General features: G+C 48.4%; 1 protein-coding gene across 1 annotated transcript; it reads left to right on the top strand.

Annotated features, from left to right (window-relative positions):
* The first annotated feature begins 13,341 nt into the window (after positions 1-13,341).
* ODF3 (outer dense fiber of sperm tails 3) lies at positions 13,342-18,035 on the top strand. The gene is made up of 6 exons (XM_026040228.1): positions 13,342-13,447; positions 14,530-14,730; positions 14,975-15,076; positions 15,477-15,598; positions 16,792-16,932; positions 17,949-18,035. Exons 1-6 carry the CDS (start codon positions 13,342-13,344, stop codon positions 18,033-18,035), a joined length of 759 nt encoding a protein of 252 aa, XP_025896013.1.
* Positions 18,036-18,239: the final 204 nt, after the last annotated feature.

Raw genomic sequence — 18,239 nt, 5'->3', positions numbered from 1 at the left:
AGTCCAAAACTACTATTATTAATCAAATTGGCTTCCAGCGACCCAACCATTGACAATATTGTCCGCAGGAGGAAAACRAGAAAAAAATGAATGCTTTCAGACAAATCCCCTGATGACATTAAGTAGCTTAAGCACAAAGCCAGCTTAGCAGCCTGTGCCAAGGCTGCTAAGCATCTTTCCAAATGCTGTTTCCTGCCTCCAGGGCCATCGTGCACCTTGTCAAGGACTCTGGAAGCCTGTTTTCAACTGAAGATCGTCGCTGGGGCAGAAGTTTTCCTCTGAGGAACAGGGTAAGTGATTTTTCTTGCAGTCTCTCCCCAGCTAGAGCACTGGGCTGCTCACCAGTCCAGGCACTCACTGTGGGCCAGGAATAATCTGGCCAGCTTTACGGCTTAAGGAAGCAAAGCTGGTTTCTGGTGTTTCCAGGTTTCTCAACACCCACCTTCAACATTTCCGTTTTCTTGTGTATAGAACAAATTACATAATAGAAAACACACCTTCTCCTTCAGGGTGGCTGTAGCTCTGCAGCCTGMAGCAGGTAGCAGAGGACACGGCACTGGGTTTGAGAAAATTGCCTCTGCTTTACGGCTTCGAGGAGGAGGCAGAGCTCTCCCAGAAGCCACCAACGGAGGAGAAGAAGGAACAAGGGGCGCTGGCATCTTCCCTAAAGTAAATACACCCGAGCTGGGAAGGGAAGGGGAGGCCACGCGACGGCTGCCAGCGCCGAAGGAGGAGCCCAGCCCACCGCTCCGGGTATAAAGGTGATGCCAGCACGTGAGGCTCCAAACCGCTTGGCGAGAACTGAAGGCGACGGAAGGAGCTGCTGCCACCATGAAGCTGGCAACTGTCTTCCTGCTGGTCGCCCTCGTGTCCTATGGCTGCTCCCGTGAGTACGATTCCCATACGCCACAACCTCTGGCCAACCCATGAGACACTTCAGACTTCAAATATGAAGCCCTCCTGGCATGAGGGGCCTGGCAGAGTTTTGTCTGTTCAGGGGTTGAGCGACAACCGCTGTGCAGGTGGGATGGGTGCCACGGTCAGGTAACCCTCAATGGTTAAATCACCCTAGGGAACGTCAGTTTGCTCACTTTTAGTTAGCAGCCTTTGTAGACACCCTCATTTATGTCTTGGAGCACAAGGCAGGGAGTCACTGGAGYGCAGAGAGGCAACCACAGTTGCCACAGTATACAGGGGGTATAAGTAACATCAGTGCCAAGGTGGACCCACAGCGAGAGGCCCAGTGTGCATGGCCGCAGAGGGCAGATGTGGCTGAGCTGTGGATTTTCAAGCCTCCAAGTTACCACATCTGTCCCTGACGGCTTTACTTACATCTGGATGCTCATTTTCTCATCTCCACCCTCCTGAAAAAATACAGACCCCAAAATATCAGGTTTGGAGAAACAGCCCCTGAGAGCTGTGCTGCAAGCTGTGATTGTCAGCCCTTCACACCTGCTTCCATTTTTTTTCTCTTTCCAGCATCTGCTGCTTGTGAAGTTCTGAAAAACTTCATGCAGAAGCTTCTCTTCTCCTCTGAAAATCAGTACCTGGAGTTCATCAATCACTTCTCGCCTACCCTCCCTCTAGTAAAAAGAGCTGCCCTTGACCTCAAGGACTGTGCAGAAAGTCTCACCCCAGATATGAAGCAGGCGATGCTCACAGTGACGGTAATTGCAGCCTTTTTGTTTGTGTTTTTGCACCTTTTTCTCTCTGGAAGAGAAATTAGAAGCTTTCACAAAGCGCTGCACAGTTGCCTTCCGCCAGCAGTGTGGGACAGTGTCCCACTTCCCATCCCTGCCTTGCAACAACCCTCGTTTTCCAAGAGGAAAGGGTGGGGTTTGTTCCCAACGGGATAAGGGAGGTGGTGTCAATGCCTCCTCTCCCTGCTCTGCCTACATGTCCTCCGCATGGAGGAAGGTGCTGGGAGCTGATCAGGGAACTGCATCTCCCACCTGGGAGGATGAGGCAGAGAGCTCTAGCACGAAGGTTAAAGCTCAGCAGCAGCAACTCATTGTGAGAGGAGCAAGTAATTTGTCTTTCCTGCAGTCAGCTGTCTCAGTGTCTACACTGCTCCACAATCTGCTGTTTTCCGCTGAGCTTTCCCCCTGCTTTCTTGTCCCTGGTGTCACCTCCCTACTCACGGCTTTTGCTTTTTCACAGAGAAATCTAATAGAACACTGTGAAAACTAAGAACAGTCCCGGGACCTCATGACGACTCCAGCGGCTGCCTGATCCCACATGATCCAGTTTCACTTTTTTTTTTGGCCACGAACTTTCATTCTCTTCCTGAATAGACACACTTGTGTTATCTAGAATCTGCAACCTTCTTTTCACATCCCTTACAAGCTTCCTTGATCCAATAAAATAAGAGCAATTAATATCTTTGTGAAGTTTTTTTTTCTTTTCCTTAATTTGACAACTGGCTCAAACCTATCCTAACTAGCTGCCTAAGCTGTGTGAGACATCTCTGTTCTCACGTCCACAGCGACGAGGTGAAAAAGCACAACATCACTGCAGCTGCTGCTCCGTTTTACTAAATTATGGGCAATTAAGGGAACCCATGAGTCACTCCTYGGGAGAAACCCCAAGGCTCATTGCAAGGGCAAACCAAACTGCTCGGTGCTTTCTTAAGTTATGTGGAGCACAGGAGAATRTGGTTGGTACCATTAAGAGAGTGAATTACTTACATGCAGAGCAAGAACATACTCAAAGGGAGAAATCCAAATCCATGCGGATGGAGCACAGAGCCTTCGTTCCGGGCGCTGGTGTGCGCCTGTAATGGGAAGGGGGAGATGGCTTGTCACCGTTCCAGAAGGCGGATAATAGCAGGATGTGTYCCTGATGAAAGGATGTCCTGTCCTCTCCTCCCATCCAGCAGAGACCTTGCCAGGCTGCCTGTCACTAATTCGGGCAAATCTGATATTAACTTTGGTCCAAAATACAATTATGCATGTTCTTTGTTTAAAGCCAGAAGGACATGGGGAAAAAAAAAAAAAAAATCCTTCCAGAGGTCCCTGGGCTACTTCCAGGGGAATTGGCTTGAGGAAGGCAAAAGCCAGGACAACTCAGAGCCAGGACAGCTGGTAGCAAAAGCTCCCTGGCACTTTTCTGGGTGCGCTTGATCCACAGCTCTAAGTGGGGATGTAGTCTGGGAATGCGACCTGGATGTCCTGGGAATCCCACGGGGCTCTTGTGTCCTTTTGCTCTTGGGGAGCCAGAGTGTAACTGGGATGAAGAGCCAGGCTCCGGCTGCCTCTGGGAGCAATGCTGCGAGGGAGCAAAGGCTGAGGCCCAGTGTGCACCAGGCCCCTTGCTAGGTCCTGTTTATTTAGTCAAGAGACAAAAGTTCAAACAAAAAAGAAGCTCTGAAAGAAAAATTTCACCCTGCTCTATGGCATCAAGTTCAAACGTGTTCCTCTGCAGTGGGATTACTTGACTTTCCTGTAGCCAGAAGATGTTTATAAGGAAAAATAACAGTAGGAAATTACTTCTTGCTTGCTTCCTGTCTTTCTCTCCTCCTGCCTTTCCGTGAAGGACAAGCAAGTGGTTAGTAAGATCTCCCGTGGGGCCCTTGCATCTCTCCTGCAGCCCTGCCAGACCCAGCCTGCTGCCGGGCTCTGCCTGCTAAAACACCCGGCCTGGCTCCTCTCTAACAGGAATCGTTTCCAAGCAACTAGGAAAATAAAAATCTTTTCCCCTTGCCCRAAGCCCTCAGCTTCCTAACTTTACGTTGCAGAATAAAGTGAAGCAAATAGAGCCAGCAGGGAGGGGAAGGAAGGGCCCCAAAGCAGCCTTCACGCAGCTCTTGTGAACCAGACATCTACTCAAGGGCAGTAACAGAGCAGCAGCAGAGACAACGCGAGATTTCCAGCTCCCTGCTGAAAAGCAGAAGTAGGAACCAAAGAGCAAACAAGGACATAAAGATAGTCAGGCCATGGGACAAAACCAGAAGACCTGTGCAGCCCACGTGCAGCCCAGGACCCAAGTTGTGTAGCCAAAAACAAGCATTTAATTCAAGTGCTGCTGGTTGTAGATGGAATATGCAAAGCCCTATGAATATAATCTCGGAGACAGAACATGCTTTTCCTGCACTTGACAACGCTGCATATAAATGATAACAAAAAAAAYATAYAGTTTTCATGTATGTATCTACAAGCCTCAGAGGAGAAGGGTGGACAAGCAATGGAAATTAACCTGCAGTGTCAAAATAAGCAAGTAATAGAGTGTTTCAAGTCCAGCTCTGACTATACTGTTGCCTTTTTACAGGCACTGATCTGATGGCAACCCCTTTGAGGATACCAGTTTGCAAGGACAGCGAGTGCAACACTGYGCTAGACAGTGCAGGGTGGAGGTCTTGGCCGTTTTAAGAACAGGATGATAATTTTCCACCTGGGAACTGCTAAGCAGCTTAGAAGCAAATCCAGGTTTTTGACTCTTTACAAAACAACCCAAGCTCTCTTTGGAGCTGTGGCTTGGAGGGCTTCCTTCAGGTTCAGTGGATAAGAGTGTTAGCTGTGCAAATATTTGATGTCTTTATTAGTTCCCCCTCTCCCTGGGGCACAATAACGCTAAGTTTTCCACTACTAGAAGGCAGGGGAAAGGTGTCAGTTGTTGCAATGGTGCACTGTGGCCTCTGAAAAGCAGAGCTTGCATATGTGATAGCTGAATCCTCAAAAAAAAAAAAAAAAAAGGATTTCATGGATGCAACTTACTGGGAATGCCACGGAGCTGATCATGCCTCTCTGATCTCCTTCCCCATCCACCTTCAGGCTCTAAGAGGGTCCATATGCGCCAGGCACAACCCCAGCCCTGCGAAGAAGAGCAAGGGAGAGCAGAAATGAGCTAAAGAGCCCAGCAGTCTTCCCCCAGGGGCAACTAGCAGAACCAGGCAGCTAACTCAAAGCCTGGTCACCTGTGCTGAAGGCAGCTTCAGGTGCCCAGCCGTTCTTTACTTCCCACCTGAAGCTTTGGGTTCCCCTGGCTCGGTCTCAGGCAGTGCTGCTGGTTTATTCCTGCACACAGCAGCAGTATGGCTTGCCCTGCTGCCAGCTCCGAGCTTCTGGAGACAAGTTCTCCATGTCTCCACAGCAAAGCTGCCCGCTTGCCTGGAAAATGGCTAAAATGCTACAGAGGAGTGTTTCCAGCTATTGATGATGTTCTTCCGTAATTGAGGGTTTGCGTCCATGCATCTGCTTGCTTTTTTGTAATTATTATTTTTGCATGGCCACTGATCATGATGCTCAAAAAGACACGTTTGCCGCGGATGCTCTGGCAGGTGGAATTACAAAAGCCCAACRAGGAACACAGCAGACCACTAATCAGAGGAGCAAAGCGGCAGCAAAGGGAACCAACACCTCCAGCAACGTGGCTCGGCACCGTTTACTGGCGGCCAGCTTCGGAGCTGGGAGAACAGAGCGATCCCRCCCGGCATGCCGGGTTCCAAGGGCGTACGCGCCGCACGGAAGGTCAGCGGGAGCCCTCGCCAGCGGAGCGTGGCATTCGCTCTCCTGGGCTCCGCGAGGGCAATTAATGGGAGCGAAGGCCACCTGCCCTCTTCATGTGCCCCCTTCCTAAACAATCCTGGCCTGTGTCCAGCCGCTGTGAGGCTGCGTGACCTGCTGGGGCCATTCCCACAGCCCTGCGTAAGCGCCCACATACATATACACATACATATATATATATATATATATACACGTATCCTCGTGCTCTGCACCCAGCTCTGAGGGAAGCGCACTGCATCGCACCATATGGCAAATGGCTCTCTCCACCATGAAGCTGACTCTTATTCTGCTCACCACCATTGCGCTTTGCAGCTCCCCTGGTAAGTTTTAGCACTTTTTTTWAAAAAAGGGGAGAACTTGGGGAGATATATATACATATATTATATATATATATTTAAGGATAACCCACAGCTACATCCCTGTAACACCTCTGCAGTTCCCACTGAAGACACTGCAGATACAACGGGGAAGTTCAGGTGCCTGCCCTCAAGAAACACGAATCACAGCACCTTGTTCGGGGCTGYGGAGGTTTCTTCACGCAGGCACTTAGTTCGTCTGACCAAATCCGGACACTGCAAGGGCAGCGGGATGATGAGAGCGGGAACATTTCCCATCTCATCTAAAACACTGACACTTGCAGAGATGGGAGGGAAAAACGTGGCTCCTGACGGCTGCGGACACCATGAGTGATGAACAAATACATGCACAGAAGTGACAGAATGGAGCTGGGAGGTTTGTGATGTCTGAATAGAAAAGAGGAAACAACCTAAAGAAGCAAAGGTATATGGAGGAAGGAAAAAAAAAACCATGAAGACAGAGAAGCAGCTGGATAGAGAGAGAAGATAACAGGGCTAGAGATTAGGCACCTAAAGGGTCATGGGTGGGCTGTGCGGTGCCGGTGCCACAGGGCAGCTCTCGCACTTGCTCTTGTAGAAGTGTGAAAAACCACCACACTGAGCCCGTGTTCTGCAAAAACAAAAGCAAATTCACATTTTGTTATTGCCAGGGAGGGGGTGCAAGGGTAGGGCTTGCTGCTTACAAAGAACCCCCCCGAACGGCTGGTGTGTGGCTCTGTGCTTGGCTCTGCAGGGGCCGCCTCGTCTCCCAGGCTGGTGCCCGGCTTCCTGCAGACCCTCCTCGAGGGCACCCCCGAGGAGCTGCACTCCGGGCCCATCTCCCGCTACAACGTCGACGACCCGACTAAAGCTGCTCTCAGCGCGCTGAAGAAATGCATCGACGGGCTTCCTCCCGAGCACGTAAAGGCCCTCGCCAACCTGCTGGTAATTRACTCCCGTTACCGCGATCAGATGACTAGAACTGTGCACCCTGTGCCAGGTTCTGCACAAGGAGCACCTGGATAGTGTCATTGAAGCATCCCTTGGGCCCAGCGTAGGCATGGGGTGAGTCTGCTGGGGAGCTGGGGCAACAGGAGGGGGAGCAGAGATCCCTTAACGGGTCCGACCTGCCACGCAGACAGCAGCTCTGCAGAGGGAGGCAGCAGCTGCTCCATGCAGGTGGCTTATTGGGAAGGAAGCCAAGGCTGCAAAGAAAACCTGTAGGCAGCAGCAAGGGAGACTCGGGTGTCCGTGACCCGCTTGCCCTTTGCCAGCGTTTGCCAGGGATTCACAATCCGTGCCGGCCTTGTGAGCACCTGCAGGTGTGGGGCCACCTAAGCCTTCGTCCTCACCTACGTTTCGCCTGAGATTCCTGGCTCGTAGCTCCTGTGTCCCGGGCACGTTTGGCTCCTGCAGTTCCTCCTGGCGTAACCACCATGTGTGTTTTTCTAAACAAGACTGATGAGGCGCAGGTGCCAGTGTCTCTTTCGGAAATGTCMCACTTAAAGCATCAGGAACGCAACACACGGCCAGATGGAAATCTCCTAAAGTTGTTGCCAAAGAMAAAATACCATCGACCTAAAGGATCCCTTTACTACATGAATCTCCAGGATTTGTTTTAGGAAGATTTTGGCTGCTACTTTCACTGCTTTTCCTTTCTCTTCCAGAAACTCGTGCGGACGGAGGCGTGACGGGCCAGAATACTCCTCAGAGTTGCTGATGATGCTTYCCCCGACCTCCACTTGCTGGTATCCAAGAAGTCCGGCAAAAGCACMACCACAAAACCCAGAGCCACCCAGGACATGGGCAGCTGCTTTGCTGGACTCGATGTACCGAATCCTACAGCCCATCACCTTCCCAGGTACTTCAGACTGTACTTCTCGGGAGGCCAAATCTCTGCTCCACAGAACAATTCAGATTGAACATGATTCTTGTCACCCATTTTTACAAATAAAGGTTGCTGCTGTGCTCTTTATCACTAGGACCAAATGGCCTTTGTTCTGATAAGGTCACCAACACTATTCCAGTGCTTCATCTCCCCCACGCCCACATTCGTAGGTCCCCAGTCTAACTCTCAATGACCTAAGGGAAATAAGCCCTCAGTCAAAGCACCTTTCCCAAGTGCCGACCATCTTTGTAATAAATGTAGCAGCAAATCATACCAAACCTARGCACTGAGACAGGTGGAGCCACCCAACTGCACATTTCTGCTAGTCTGGCCCAATTATTTTTTGAAAGACCTGCCCTGAACACAGGAACTGCCTAACAGCAGATTAGAAAACCAAGAACTAACATCACATTTAAGTGTATTGCCCATATGGACTGTGGCTATTACTGTTGCTACTAGCAGAAATAGATTAAGGTCATCAAGTTCAGCAGCTCAGAGAAAGCACAAGAGTCCACACACTTCATTGCAGAAGAATTGATAAAATAAGACTAAAAGCAAGTACATCCTAATAGCATAACTGAACATAATGTTGTGTTCCAGAAATGTGAGATACGTTTCTTGCTGTTTGATTCAAAATAAGAAAAGGTGAGACCCTTTCTAATCCCAAGTGAATCATCACCTCGGTGGTGCTCAGCAATGGGGTGAGAGGCAACGGGTCCGAACTGAAACACAAGCAGCTCTGCCTGAACATTAGAGTCTGTTTTTTCTTTACTGAGTGGGCTGGCTGCCCAGAGAGGCTGTRGAGTGTCTGTCCTTGGAAATACCAACCAACTGGACACGTAGCTCTAGGTGCTGCTCTGGGTGACCCTTCTGGAGCAGATGCTAAGACCAGACGGTTTCCAGAGGTCCCTGCTAACCTCAACTATTCTGCAATTCCATCAGTCAGATTTGATTTCTTTTTTCAGATTTCTCTGAAACAAAACTAAAAATGTAAGTGGGAAGAGTTTAGTGGAAAAAAAAAAAAAAGGTAGAAGATGTATTTGCAAAAGCACTGAAGCGACATAAGAATCCGGTCACACAGGACTGGTGTCCACGGGGTTGATGCCATATGTGCACACGCTCTGTGGACTCCATCAGCTCCATCTGCCTGCTCCCTCCTTATCACTCGATGGATGATATTTCCATTGGGATGGGATAATTTTGCCACCATTGTCACTGACCCAAATGCACGTTTAGATACAGGACAACGAGCAGAGAAACCACCAGGAGTCTGGATCTGTAAAAGGAGCACGGAAGGTGCTTTACAGATCATCCTTTCTTAACCCAAAACCAAGAGTTACTCAGCAATTCTCACACATGCCCACAGAGCAAGAATGAAACGTGTAAAGGACAGCCACACGAGCAACGAACCCTGAGGGATCGGGATATCTTGGTTTAATTTTTCCATCTGCCACGGAAATCGTCCACATCCCAATGCACATGYGCCTCCATTCCCCTAGAGAAACTGTGGGCATGTTTAGGAGAGGTCGTCTCCTCGTGATTGTGAACCCTGAGCAGCAGCAGTGTCAACTTCGAGAGGAGGATTCTAAATACTYCCAGCCTACAAGTAGCAGGATTTTTTAAAAAAGCCCCTCAAGCACCTGCTTCACACAACCAAAGGAAAATCAGCAAGAAATTTAATCCAGACCAAACATTCAAAAGAGAATTTAAAACCACTAGAGCTTAAAAGTGCATGCTAATGATTCCCTGTCAGTCAGAATCAGCCTTTAAAAAAAAAAGCCATCCTTGACATTTAGATCTTTTCATGGAAAGAACAACAAACACTCCAATATCTAATGAGCATAAGCCAAATCCGGATTACTGCTGCTGGCCAGGGAAATGTTTGCATTCTGAAATCTATCCACACAAAGACCCTTTGGAGGATTTAGACGTTTTACAGTTTCTTTTTTTTTTATTATTATTTTTAATGATAATATCAGCACTGTTGGCAGGACAGAATTAGGCAAGCAGGCAAACAAAAAGCGGGCAAACGCAGTTGAGCCCATGATCAACAGCAGCGTTGGCAAAATACTTTTGTCCCAGAAAAGGGTTGACTTTTTTTCTCTTTCCAGACCATCCTGCCCATCTCCCCCTCAAAYGGTCTAACGTTATCAGACACAGCCACAAATTCATCCCTTGATTCCTTCCRTGTAGAGATATGGATGGGAAGGAGTTCTCCCATCTCTGAGGCGAGCACCCAACAAACTTTGGGCAAGCGGGAAGCAGGAAGGCAGCAAAGGGAGAGGGTGCCCGCGAGGCAGCCAGGATCCCTGCAACACCAGCCAAACTGGCCACGGACAGGTAGAAGAAAAGGGCAGACCCTCATTTTATGGCTATTTCCTTAGGCTATTTTTGTGCTTGCAGCGATGTGCTCCGTTTGCGTGTTCCCGCACTAGCTGCAGGGTTTCTCATGGCAAAGGAGCCCGGCTGCTCCGCGGGGAGGATGTTGGCACCTTCCCCCACGTCCTGCCCTCCAGGATCCGACGCTAACGACGCAACGCGCTCGGTCGTGCACGCGGGTGGGAGGGGAAGCAGCCCCGGGGCCCATGATATATAGCAGAGCGCCGCTACGCATGGCTCGAAAGCGGTTCCAATTTGTCTTCCAGGTGGGAATTGGAGCGGACATGTCCGGGATGAGGCCGGCACTGCTGCTGCTGTTGGTCACCCTGGCAGCTTTCTGCCACTCGGGTAAGTGCTGCTGCCTCTAACCCAGCCTTTTGCCAACAACTCTGCACAGTCCTTCCAGACTCAACCACAGTAACTTCTGACCCAAACACCATGCTTTCCCATTCTTTTCCACTTTCTCTTGTCTCTACCCTATGTGCACCCGTTGAACCTTTAGGAGCTTCAAAGCTACAGCTTTTGACTGCAGGAAGGTGATGGGAAACATCGCAGCTCTGGCCAGGATGAACTGCAATGGAAACATGAACTTCGCAACTAGAATTTTTAAGGAGTGCTTTAGTGAATTGAGGGGGCTGCAAAGGGATATTTAATGTCAGAAAGTTCTCTCCAAAGTAATGGAGGGGAAAAAAAGGAGATTTTTCAGTTCAACTCTAGAAATTAAGAGCAAAAGCAAGACATTGGAGCATTCTGTGGAATGAGCCCCTCCTTCTCAGCCCCTTTTCCAATTAAGAATGTTATGCCACTGAAATGAAAGCACTATTTCAAAATGCAGCTGCAAGTGACCAGCACCCCTTCTGGGTGACAACTAGATCTCAGAAATACGGAGCAAGACACGCAGTGACTTTCAAAATAAAGCATTCTTATATAAGGTAGCAGGTGCCTTCCGCTTTCAAGCTACTTGCCATGCSTGCCCATAACCCCATCACTTCTCCCCTAAATACAGAGATCCATTTTAAATCAAGAGCACAAAAAAGAATCTTCCCAGCAAATTCCACAGCCTAGACAACCTTAGAGTTCACTGTGCAGGGGCGGCACTGATGAGGATTTCAGACAAGCTTGAGAACTCCAGTTGTCCTCGCTATGCGGCCAGCCCAACTGCAGTAAATCCTCGACCTGTAGAATTAAGTTACAATAAGTATTTTGATTTTATTGATGGTATAGTTTTCTTCATCGCAGTGTCATCCAGCTGGGATCTTTTCCGCTTTTATTCCAGAGGAAACTTGGCTTTGTCCTGCGATCAGGAATGCGGCCAGGAAGTTTCTCTATGGGTCYGTGGAGGAGTACGTGGAGGCCTTGGCGCCGTACACCACGGAGCCCATCATGGCAGTGGCGGAGCGGCAGCTAAAGCAGTGCACGGAGCGCTTGGTCCAGGATGAGCAAGCTCTTGCCCTTTTAGTGGTAAGTTCTCCTCGCGCTCAAGGGCTTAAATTGGGTTCAAAACAGGAGGGCGGCAGGTGAAAGGAGCTGCAAGTGGCTCAAGCTGACCCTGGTTGCATAAGGACCTCTATGTTGCAGAGGAAATGCTCATAAATATAAGACTTTAAACACCTYGACAAGTGTCAGCCAAATGTGGGAGCAATGGGGAAGCTTTGAATACAATAGGACTAATATAAAAATATTGTTCGTATTTTTGTTCTTCCAGTAAACTTTGTTCTAAATCTTTTGTTTCAGAATCAGTTGCTTAGCAAATGCTAAAGGCACCGTGATTCTCGGGATCCCCTATCCTTAAGGAGCCAGGARGACATTAAACATGAACTGCCACCTGCCGACAGCAAGGAACTACTTGCTGGATATCTTCATTTTCTTCTTCTCTTCGATTAGTGGCCAAGCACTACGAATTATCTCCTACCCGCTATGATGCTTTCCTGCTGCTTCCACTTTCTGTTTCAATAAACTAACTGCAATTCAGCGTCATGTTCTTTTTAGGTTGAAGACAGTTTTTGCTTTCAGAAGWGATGTAGCCAAATCATTTCAGAAATGCTGTAGTCAAAGAGGAATTTTGAATACGTGGCATTCTGAATATGAGGAAAMAACTTCTTTCATGTGAGGGTGACAGARCAATGGAACAGGCTGCCCAGAGAGATAGTGGGGTCTCCTTCTCTGGAGATCTTCAAAACAGGCCTGGACACAATCCCATGCTGGGGGCCCTATGTGAGGCTGCTTGAGCAGCAGGGTTGGATTAGATGCTCTCCAGAGGTGTCTCCCCCACCTCAGTCATTCCATACGTTCTAACGTACATGCAATGTAAGGCTTTAGTGACTTCAGGTGAGGCTTTGTCCACGTGGGCCTGGCAGGCGGCTCCTCGAGGCTGGCGAGGGCTGTGCTAAGGGGTTCCCCAGCAGGTGTGGAGCACGGCCAGGCTCTAGAACGGCCTGTGTGATGCAAGCGTGCGTTTCCGCGGCTATTTCGCGTTCTCCATCACGGAACAGCGCCGGAAGCCACTGCCAGCCTCGCCCGGCTTTCGGCCACCCTCCGACCTCGCCGCGGCTGGCGACCGAAAGCAAGGAGAGCGGCGGCAGATGGGGTTATCCCTAGCCAGGTAGGYTCCATGGGATGAGAACGACAAACTACTTCCGCTGTGTTTTAGGATAAGTCATTACATATGCTCTATTAGCTATMCCCGAGGGGAGTTTCATCACTACACTCAAATTGCTTGTCTAATACAAAATATTTCAGACTGTTCTTTCTTAGTAGCACAAACTTACGCTGTGGCAGTTGCCCTCCTCTCTCCCTCTTTCAGGGGCACAACCAGCTGTCAAGGTGCACAGGGCAGATCAACAGTCAGCCTTTAGGTGCCTTGCTTTCTGCTACCCTGGAAGGAAAAACATTACAGAAGGAAAAACATTACAGAAAAAAGGCAGCCGCATGCACATGTTCAGGAACTGGCCTACGGCAGAATAAGAAAGAACAGCTGCTTTAGGAGAGAGGTACAGGCTGTGCAGGGGAAACGCAAGGTCTTCCACGGCTGCTCGCTCAAACTGAAAAGCTGCCTTCAAGCACCTGCAGATTTTGCAGATCATCAGTATTTTATTACAGGACAGAACTCAGAGGATCCAGGACCAGGATGAGATTTTTCAACTGAAGTGCAAAAGGAGAGATAATTAAAAAAATTTTTTTTWAAATCCCATTTCTGACTCTTTTCCTCTTTCCTTAGGCTCTGCAGCCACCTCTCACCATGTATCGAGCCTGGGTGGGAACATGGAAACCCCACCGCCCACGGGGCCCCGTAATGGCCCAGTTCACTGGCCCGGGACCCAAGTACTCAATCCCAGGGACAACAGGTAAAGCGGCTGGAAAGTCACGCAGCGCTTTTAGTCAATTAATGGTAACAGCAGCTAACAAGCAATTCCTGTGATTTAATGTTTTCAATGACTCAATCCAGCACAGAAAAGWTGGCTAAGGACAGGATTAAGCAGAYATCCCCCYTGCATGTGAAATGATGCAAAGACATTCCAAGCATGAAGCCCATTTTATATTTTTGTCATCCCTTTCCATTGCTCCGGCCTCATCCTTCTCTTATGTATTTCATGCTATCATTAAAACGTTAATATGTTGGCTAAATATCACAAAAGTATTTTTAACAACACAGAGTATAAAAGGGGCTTATCCCTGCAGTGTTTTATTATTTCTTTGGGACGACCCTTTTCCACTTCATTTACAAAGCTGCCCCTTGCTGCAGCTAGGGAGCTGCTGTTTTCCTATCAGGAAAAGCAACCGAAAGGGCAGCGTTTGCTGGTGATATTCCTGTTCAGGCTCTTGGAATAGCAAAAAAAAATCTCCATAGTGCTCTTTACATTTGCTTTAAGTTAGCTTAGCAACTGCTTATGGAGTAAAAATAGTTTGTAATGACGGAATTTTTTGCAATTAATTACTGAGTGCCTACATTTTTGTGTCGGGTAGGTTCTTTTTTTTATAGCTGCTTTGAACCATGCAGGCAGGAGATACATATTTTTTAAAGATTCTTTAGCAAGGCAGTGTCAAAACCGTTCYTGCTGGGAGCCACACTCCTCTGCACCACCAGGCGCTGCACAGCTCTCTTCCCATACACGGGGAGGGAAAAGTCACAGGCAGAAGATACTTTAGAGCCCTGTCTATTTGGGGAAAGCTCCTGTAGAGCTGTTTTCAGTAGCACCGAYTCGGTGGCTCTCCGGAAAGATGACAAGCCCTGGAGCCCCATAAAGAGAACAGGGCAGAACAACCCAGGTGTGTTTGTGGTGCTGCCGTGCCGAGCTCCACGCACCTCCTCTCTGCAAAGGCACCCCCATACCCCAGAAGGGGATTTCGGAGCTCAAACTGCTCCGGTTAAAAAGAGCTTAACATATAATTGCACAAAGGTCTCCTTTCATACGTGTTTTCTTCCTAGGTTACCTGAAACATGATCCAACCAAAAGGCAGGCCCCTGCCTACTCATTTAGCGGGGCAAAACCTCCTGTGAAAGACGGCTGCTCCCCAGGCCCTTGCTACTACGTGAAACCCTCCATGACCAAGACGGGCAAGTACGTTGCTCCAGGATATGTCATGAGCGGCCGTCCCAAGGTGACCGTGGAGGTCACGCCTGGGCCCGGTGAGTGACAGTTCTCCAGACGTTCATTTGCACAAGGCAAAYGGGCCTCCCCTCCCCTCCGGGGCTGCAGGGTACAAAACAACCGCGTGTGAGCCTCTCGTGATCTTTAGATGCTTTCAAACACAAAACAGAACGAGAACTGGCAATTTAGCAGCTGTTATAGAAAGCACCTCCTAGCAAAACTGCCTGTTGGCCTCGAGAAGCCAGAGCTTCACGGTTTTTGTCCTCTTCTCCCCTGCCCTAGGAGACTACTTCCTGGAGAAGTCGAAGAAACACATCTATAAATGTGCTCCTGCGCACTCCATGTCATTCAGGCACAACGTGGCCAGCGTGGAGATCACTCCAGGTAAGCGAACGAGGGCAAATACGCACTCGTAGACTAAGTGTCCTACAGTAAAAACCTGATGTTTGACTTGTTATCCAGGCTAATCCAACGTCACTAGAACAGGATGCRACCATTGGTTCATGGCTTTATTTCATTCTGGTCGTTCTGTAATTCCAACGGTATTTTYACCGCTCCTTGGAAGACAGGTGCAACCGGAGCTTTTGCATCGCAGCAGGGCTTGCTCTGCAAAGGCAACCAAAGGCCTTACTAAGCAAACGCCAGTATAAAGGTCATCTGCAAAGAGCTTGTAGCTTAAACGCAGGACAAGGGACGAGTAGGCCATCCCTCCTGCTCCTCCGAGCCTAGATGTTCCCCCTGTCCCCTGAGGATTCACATCCCTCTCTTCCCATCCCTCCCGCAGGCCCCGGCGACTACACAATTCCGAGGGTGATGGGACCGAACACAGCGTACACAACTGCCAGCCCGTGCTATTCCATGAAATGGAGGACTAAATTTGGTCTCTTTGAGGAAGACCTCTATAAAGTGAGCTACGCTTTGGCTTTTTTGTTCTGATGATGCAAAGCTCCTTCAGGYTTTGGATTAAGCCTAGTCTTTGTACTTGAATTTGCAACTGGGAGTGGCAATAATGAGAGTGGAAGAAGCAAAGAATATCCTCAMAGCAGTTACTGAAATGTATTTTAAGCACAAAAGCAAACCTGTTATCACAGGTATCCGCTCTGAGCTCATCAGGAACAGTGCTGAGGGCGATATAAACACACAAACAAAATCACTGCCCACGCCGCAACAAATTTGTGAAGGAAGTAGCTGCAGTGCTAAAAGTTATTGTTAGTGCACTCAGAGGAAGGCTCTAAACTCCAGCTGGCCTGCYCTTGCCAAATAACTTACTGAAACATCTAAAATGAATCAAATCTTTGGTCAAAACACCGAGTATGTTTATGCCACAGAGCCTCAGCTGAAATACCGCAGGGTTTTTTTGTTTGCTTGTTTTTGCTGTGCTGTAAACACTCCCATTTCAGGTATCACATGAAACGCTGGCAAAGCTTTGCAGGGAGGCCTTTATGAAACACAGTGTGAATCTGTCAGGAAGAAGGGAATTGGTGTTAATGCAAACTTGCCCTCCACAGAAACAGTTTCCTGAGATAAAATACAGCAAGGTTGTCAGAACTGCAGCGCTAATAAGCATAGCCCATAACCAGTAATACTCTAGCAGGGAGCTATATTGGGTATGGAAGATTTGGAATACACTGCCAACATGCAAAACACTTATATTGATAGTGGATTTAAAAAAAAAAAAAAAAAAAAGTGTGTATTATATAAAGCCTATTTGAAACAAAATCCTTTAATTGCAAGCCTTATGTAAGATCCAGCAGAGATCACAGGTTCCCGGGGCTCTGCTGCTGCACGTTTTGACTCCCATCTCTCTAAGCGACTTTTGCAATCTGGCAGCGTCAGGAGGCTCGGTGAACAGATGCAAAATGCCCGAGTCTCCCACAGATAACAGCTGCTGAAACATCGAAATATTGAAAGGAAATGTCGAAACCACCTTCTTTTGAGGAAACCAGAGTTGTTGTCTGTATTGGTTACTGTTCCAGGCCCATTCCCTTGTCCAGTTAGATGGACAAGGGCCCAGGAGGGACAAAGGTGCCCTCCTGGGAAACGGGGAGGAACAAAATCCTCCCGGTTTTATCCACCTATTCCCACYGACTCTCTTGCAGACTCCAGGGCCTGCTGCATACCAGAAGACAGAACTGGACGTATATAAAACGAGAGCTCCCAAGTACACTATGAGAAGCCATAATAAACCTATAGGAGATAAAACAGTAAAACCAGGGCCTGCAGACTACTACATAGGAAAGGTAAGGCACGTGGCCATTCTCTCCTTTTCAACAACCATCCTTTAACCATCACCCCTCTGCTAGGGCTTTTGAGAACTACCAGTATCACAAACTGCAGGATCAGCTTGTTTTAAACAACTCCAGCTTGCAAGCCTCTTCTTACTGCTTTTTTGAAGGGACGATGATGTTAAATATTAATGTTAAACATTAAGTACATTCGCTATGAACTCGAATTCTTAAATTTGGTCACACAAAAAAAGCTCTTCATTACACAACACACCCGAAAGACTTCCAATAAGTACGTGAGCTCCCCCAAGGCTGTTTCATCACACAATGAGACCAGCAGACACGCACACACACACACACCCCTACCTCATGCAACGCAGCAGTGACACACCTAGAGGTGAGGTTTATCTGGTATGGCTCACCTCGAGCTGGAAATCCTCAGGCATTTGAGGAAGTTCTTTTTCTTGAACTTTCCATATCAGCTGTAATTATAATTTTGGTCACTTTTGTGTGGAAAAGAAGATCTTTTGTTTCAGTGTACTTAAAACCTAAGGAATATGTTTTAACTATCYGTAAACTATTTTTCTTTTTTGTTTCACGTTACTCCCCCAAAAGAGGAAAAAAAATGTCAATGCTAATAGCAACCGAGCATTTTATAGCAGGACATTTTTAATGGTCTGCTAATAATGAGGTTTAGATTAAGAGCTTCTGGACTAGACATGGCGAGCTAGAAACTTCATGATGTACATCCGCCAACATACAATAAAAGGCAAAAATTGCACAAATACATTTTCCAATGACAGATGGTCACCACTGAACAAAAATCTGTTCTCCCCAGGCTAGAAAACAGCCTTTAGAAAGAGCAAAACTATGTGTTTTAAGTAAAAATACCTCACTCTCAGTCTACCATTTGTCACTAAAAAGTRACTCCTACTAGATGCACCACCTCCCTGGGTTGTTGCTGTGCTTCAGGACAGGTCCAAGGCAGCGGTGGCCTTCACCACTCACCCTTCTTCCTTCCCACCTTGCAGGTGACGCTGACCAAGCCGGAAGCTCCTGCGATCAGCTTCGGCATCCGGCATTCCAAGTACACTGCCCCTCTGATCCCGGACACCTGAGCACTTCTGCGCGAGGCGCGCCCGGGAACCGCCACGTCACGCCGCGCTTTAACAGAAACGCAGGGATTTAGGACAGCTTCCCTGGGGCTGCAATCAGCCATCTTCAGCCAGTTGACCGCACGCTGCTAAATACCTAAGAGCATACGAAGCCAGAAGGCGCCTGCCTGGGCTACTGCACTGTGTCCTGTTGCTACCAAAGGATTT

This window comes from Nothoprocta perdicaria, unplaced genomic scaffold (genome assembly GCF_003342845.1).
Source record: "Nothoprocta perdicaria isolate Ctin4 unplaced genomic scaffold, notPer1 scaffold_251, whole genome shotgun sequence".
NCBI classification, from domain to species: Eukaryota; Metazoa; Chordata; class Aves; order Tinamiformes; family Tinamidae; genus Nothoprocta; species Nothoprocta perdicaria.
Note: the sequence above shows the minus strand (reverse complement) of the source record. Positions and strands in the feature narration are given on the sequence as shown.

Bases quoted from the DNA above. Each gene is read 5' to 3' on its own strand.
- ODF3 (XM_026040228.1), top strand. From the start codon at position 13,342: ATGTATCGAGCCTGGGTGGGAACATGGAAACCCCACCGCCCACGGGGC. The intron at 15,077-15,476 runs GTAAGCGAACGA...TCCCTCCCGCAG, and splicing joins CAGCGTGGAGATCACTCCAG to GCCCCGGCGACTACACAATT. The intron at 16,933-17,948 runs GTAAGGCACGTG...CCCACCTTGCAG, and splicing joins CAGACTACTACATAGGAAAG to GTGACGCTGACCAAGCCGGA.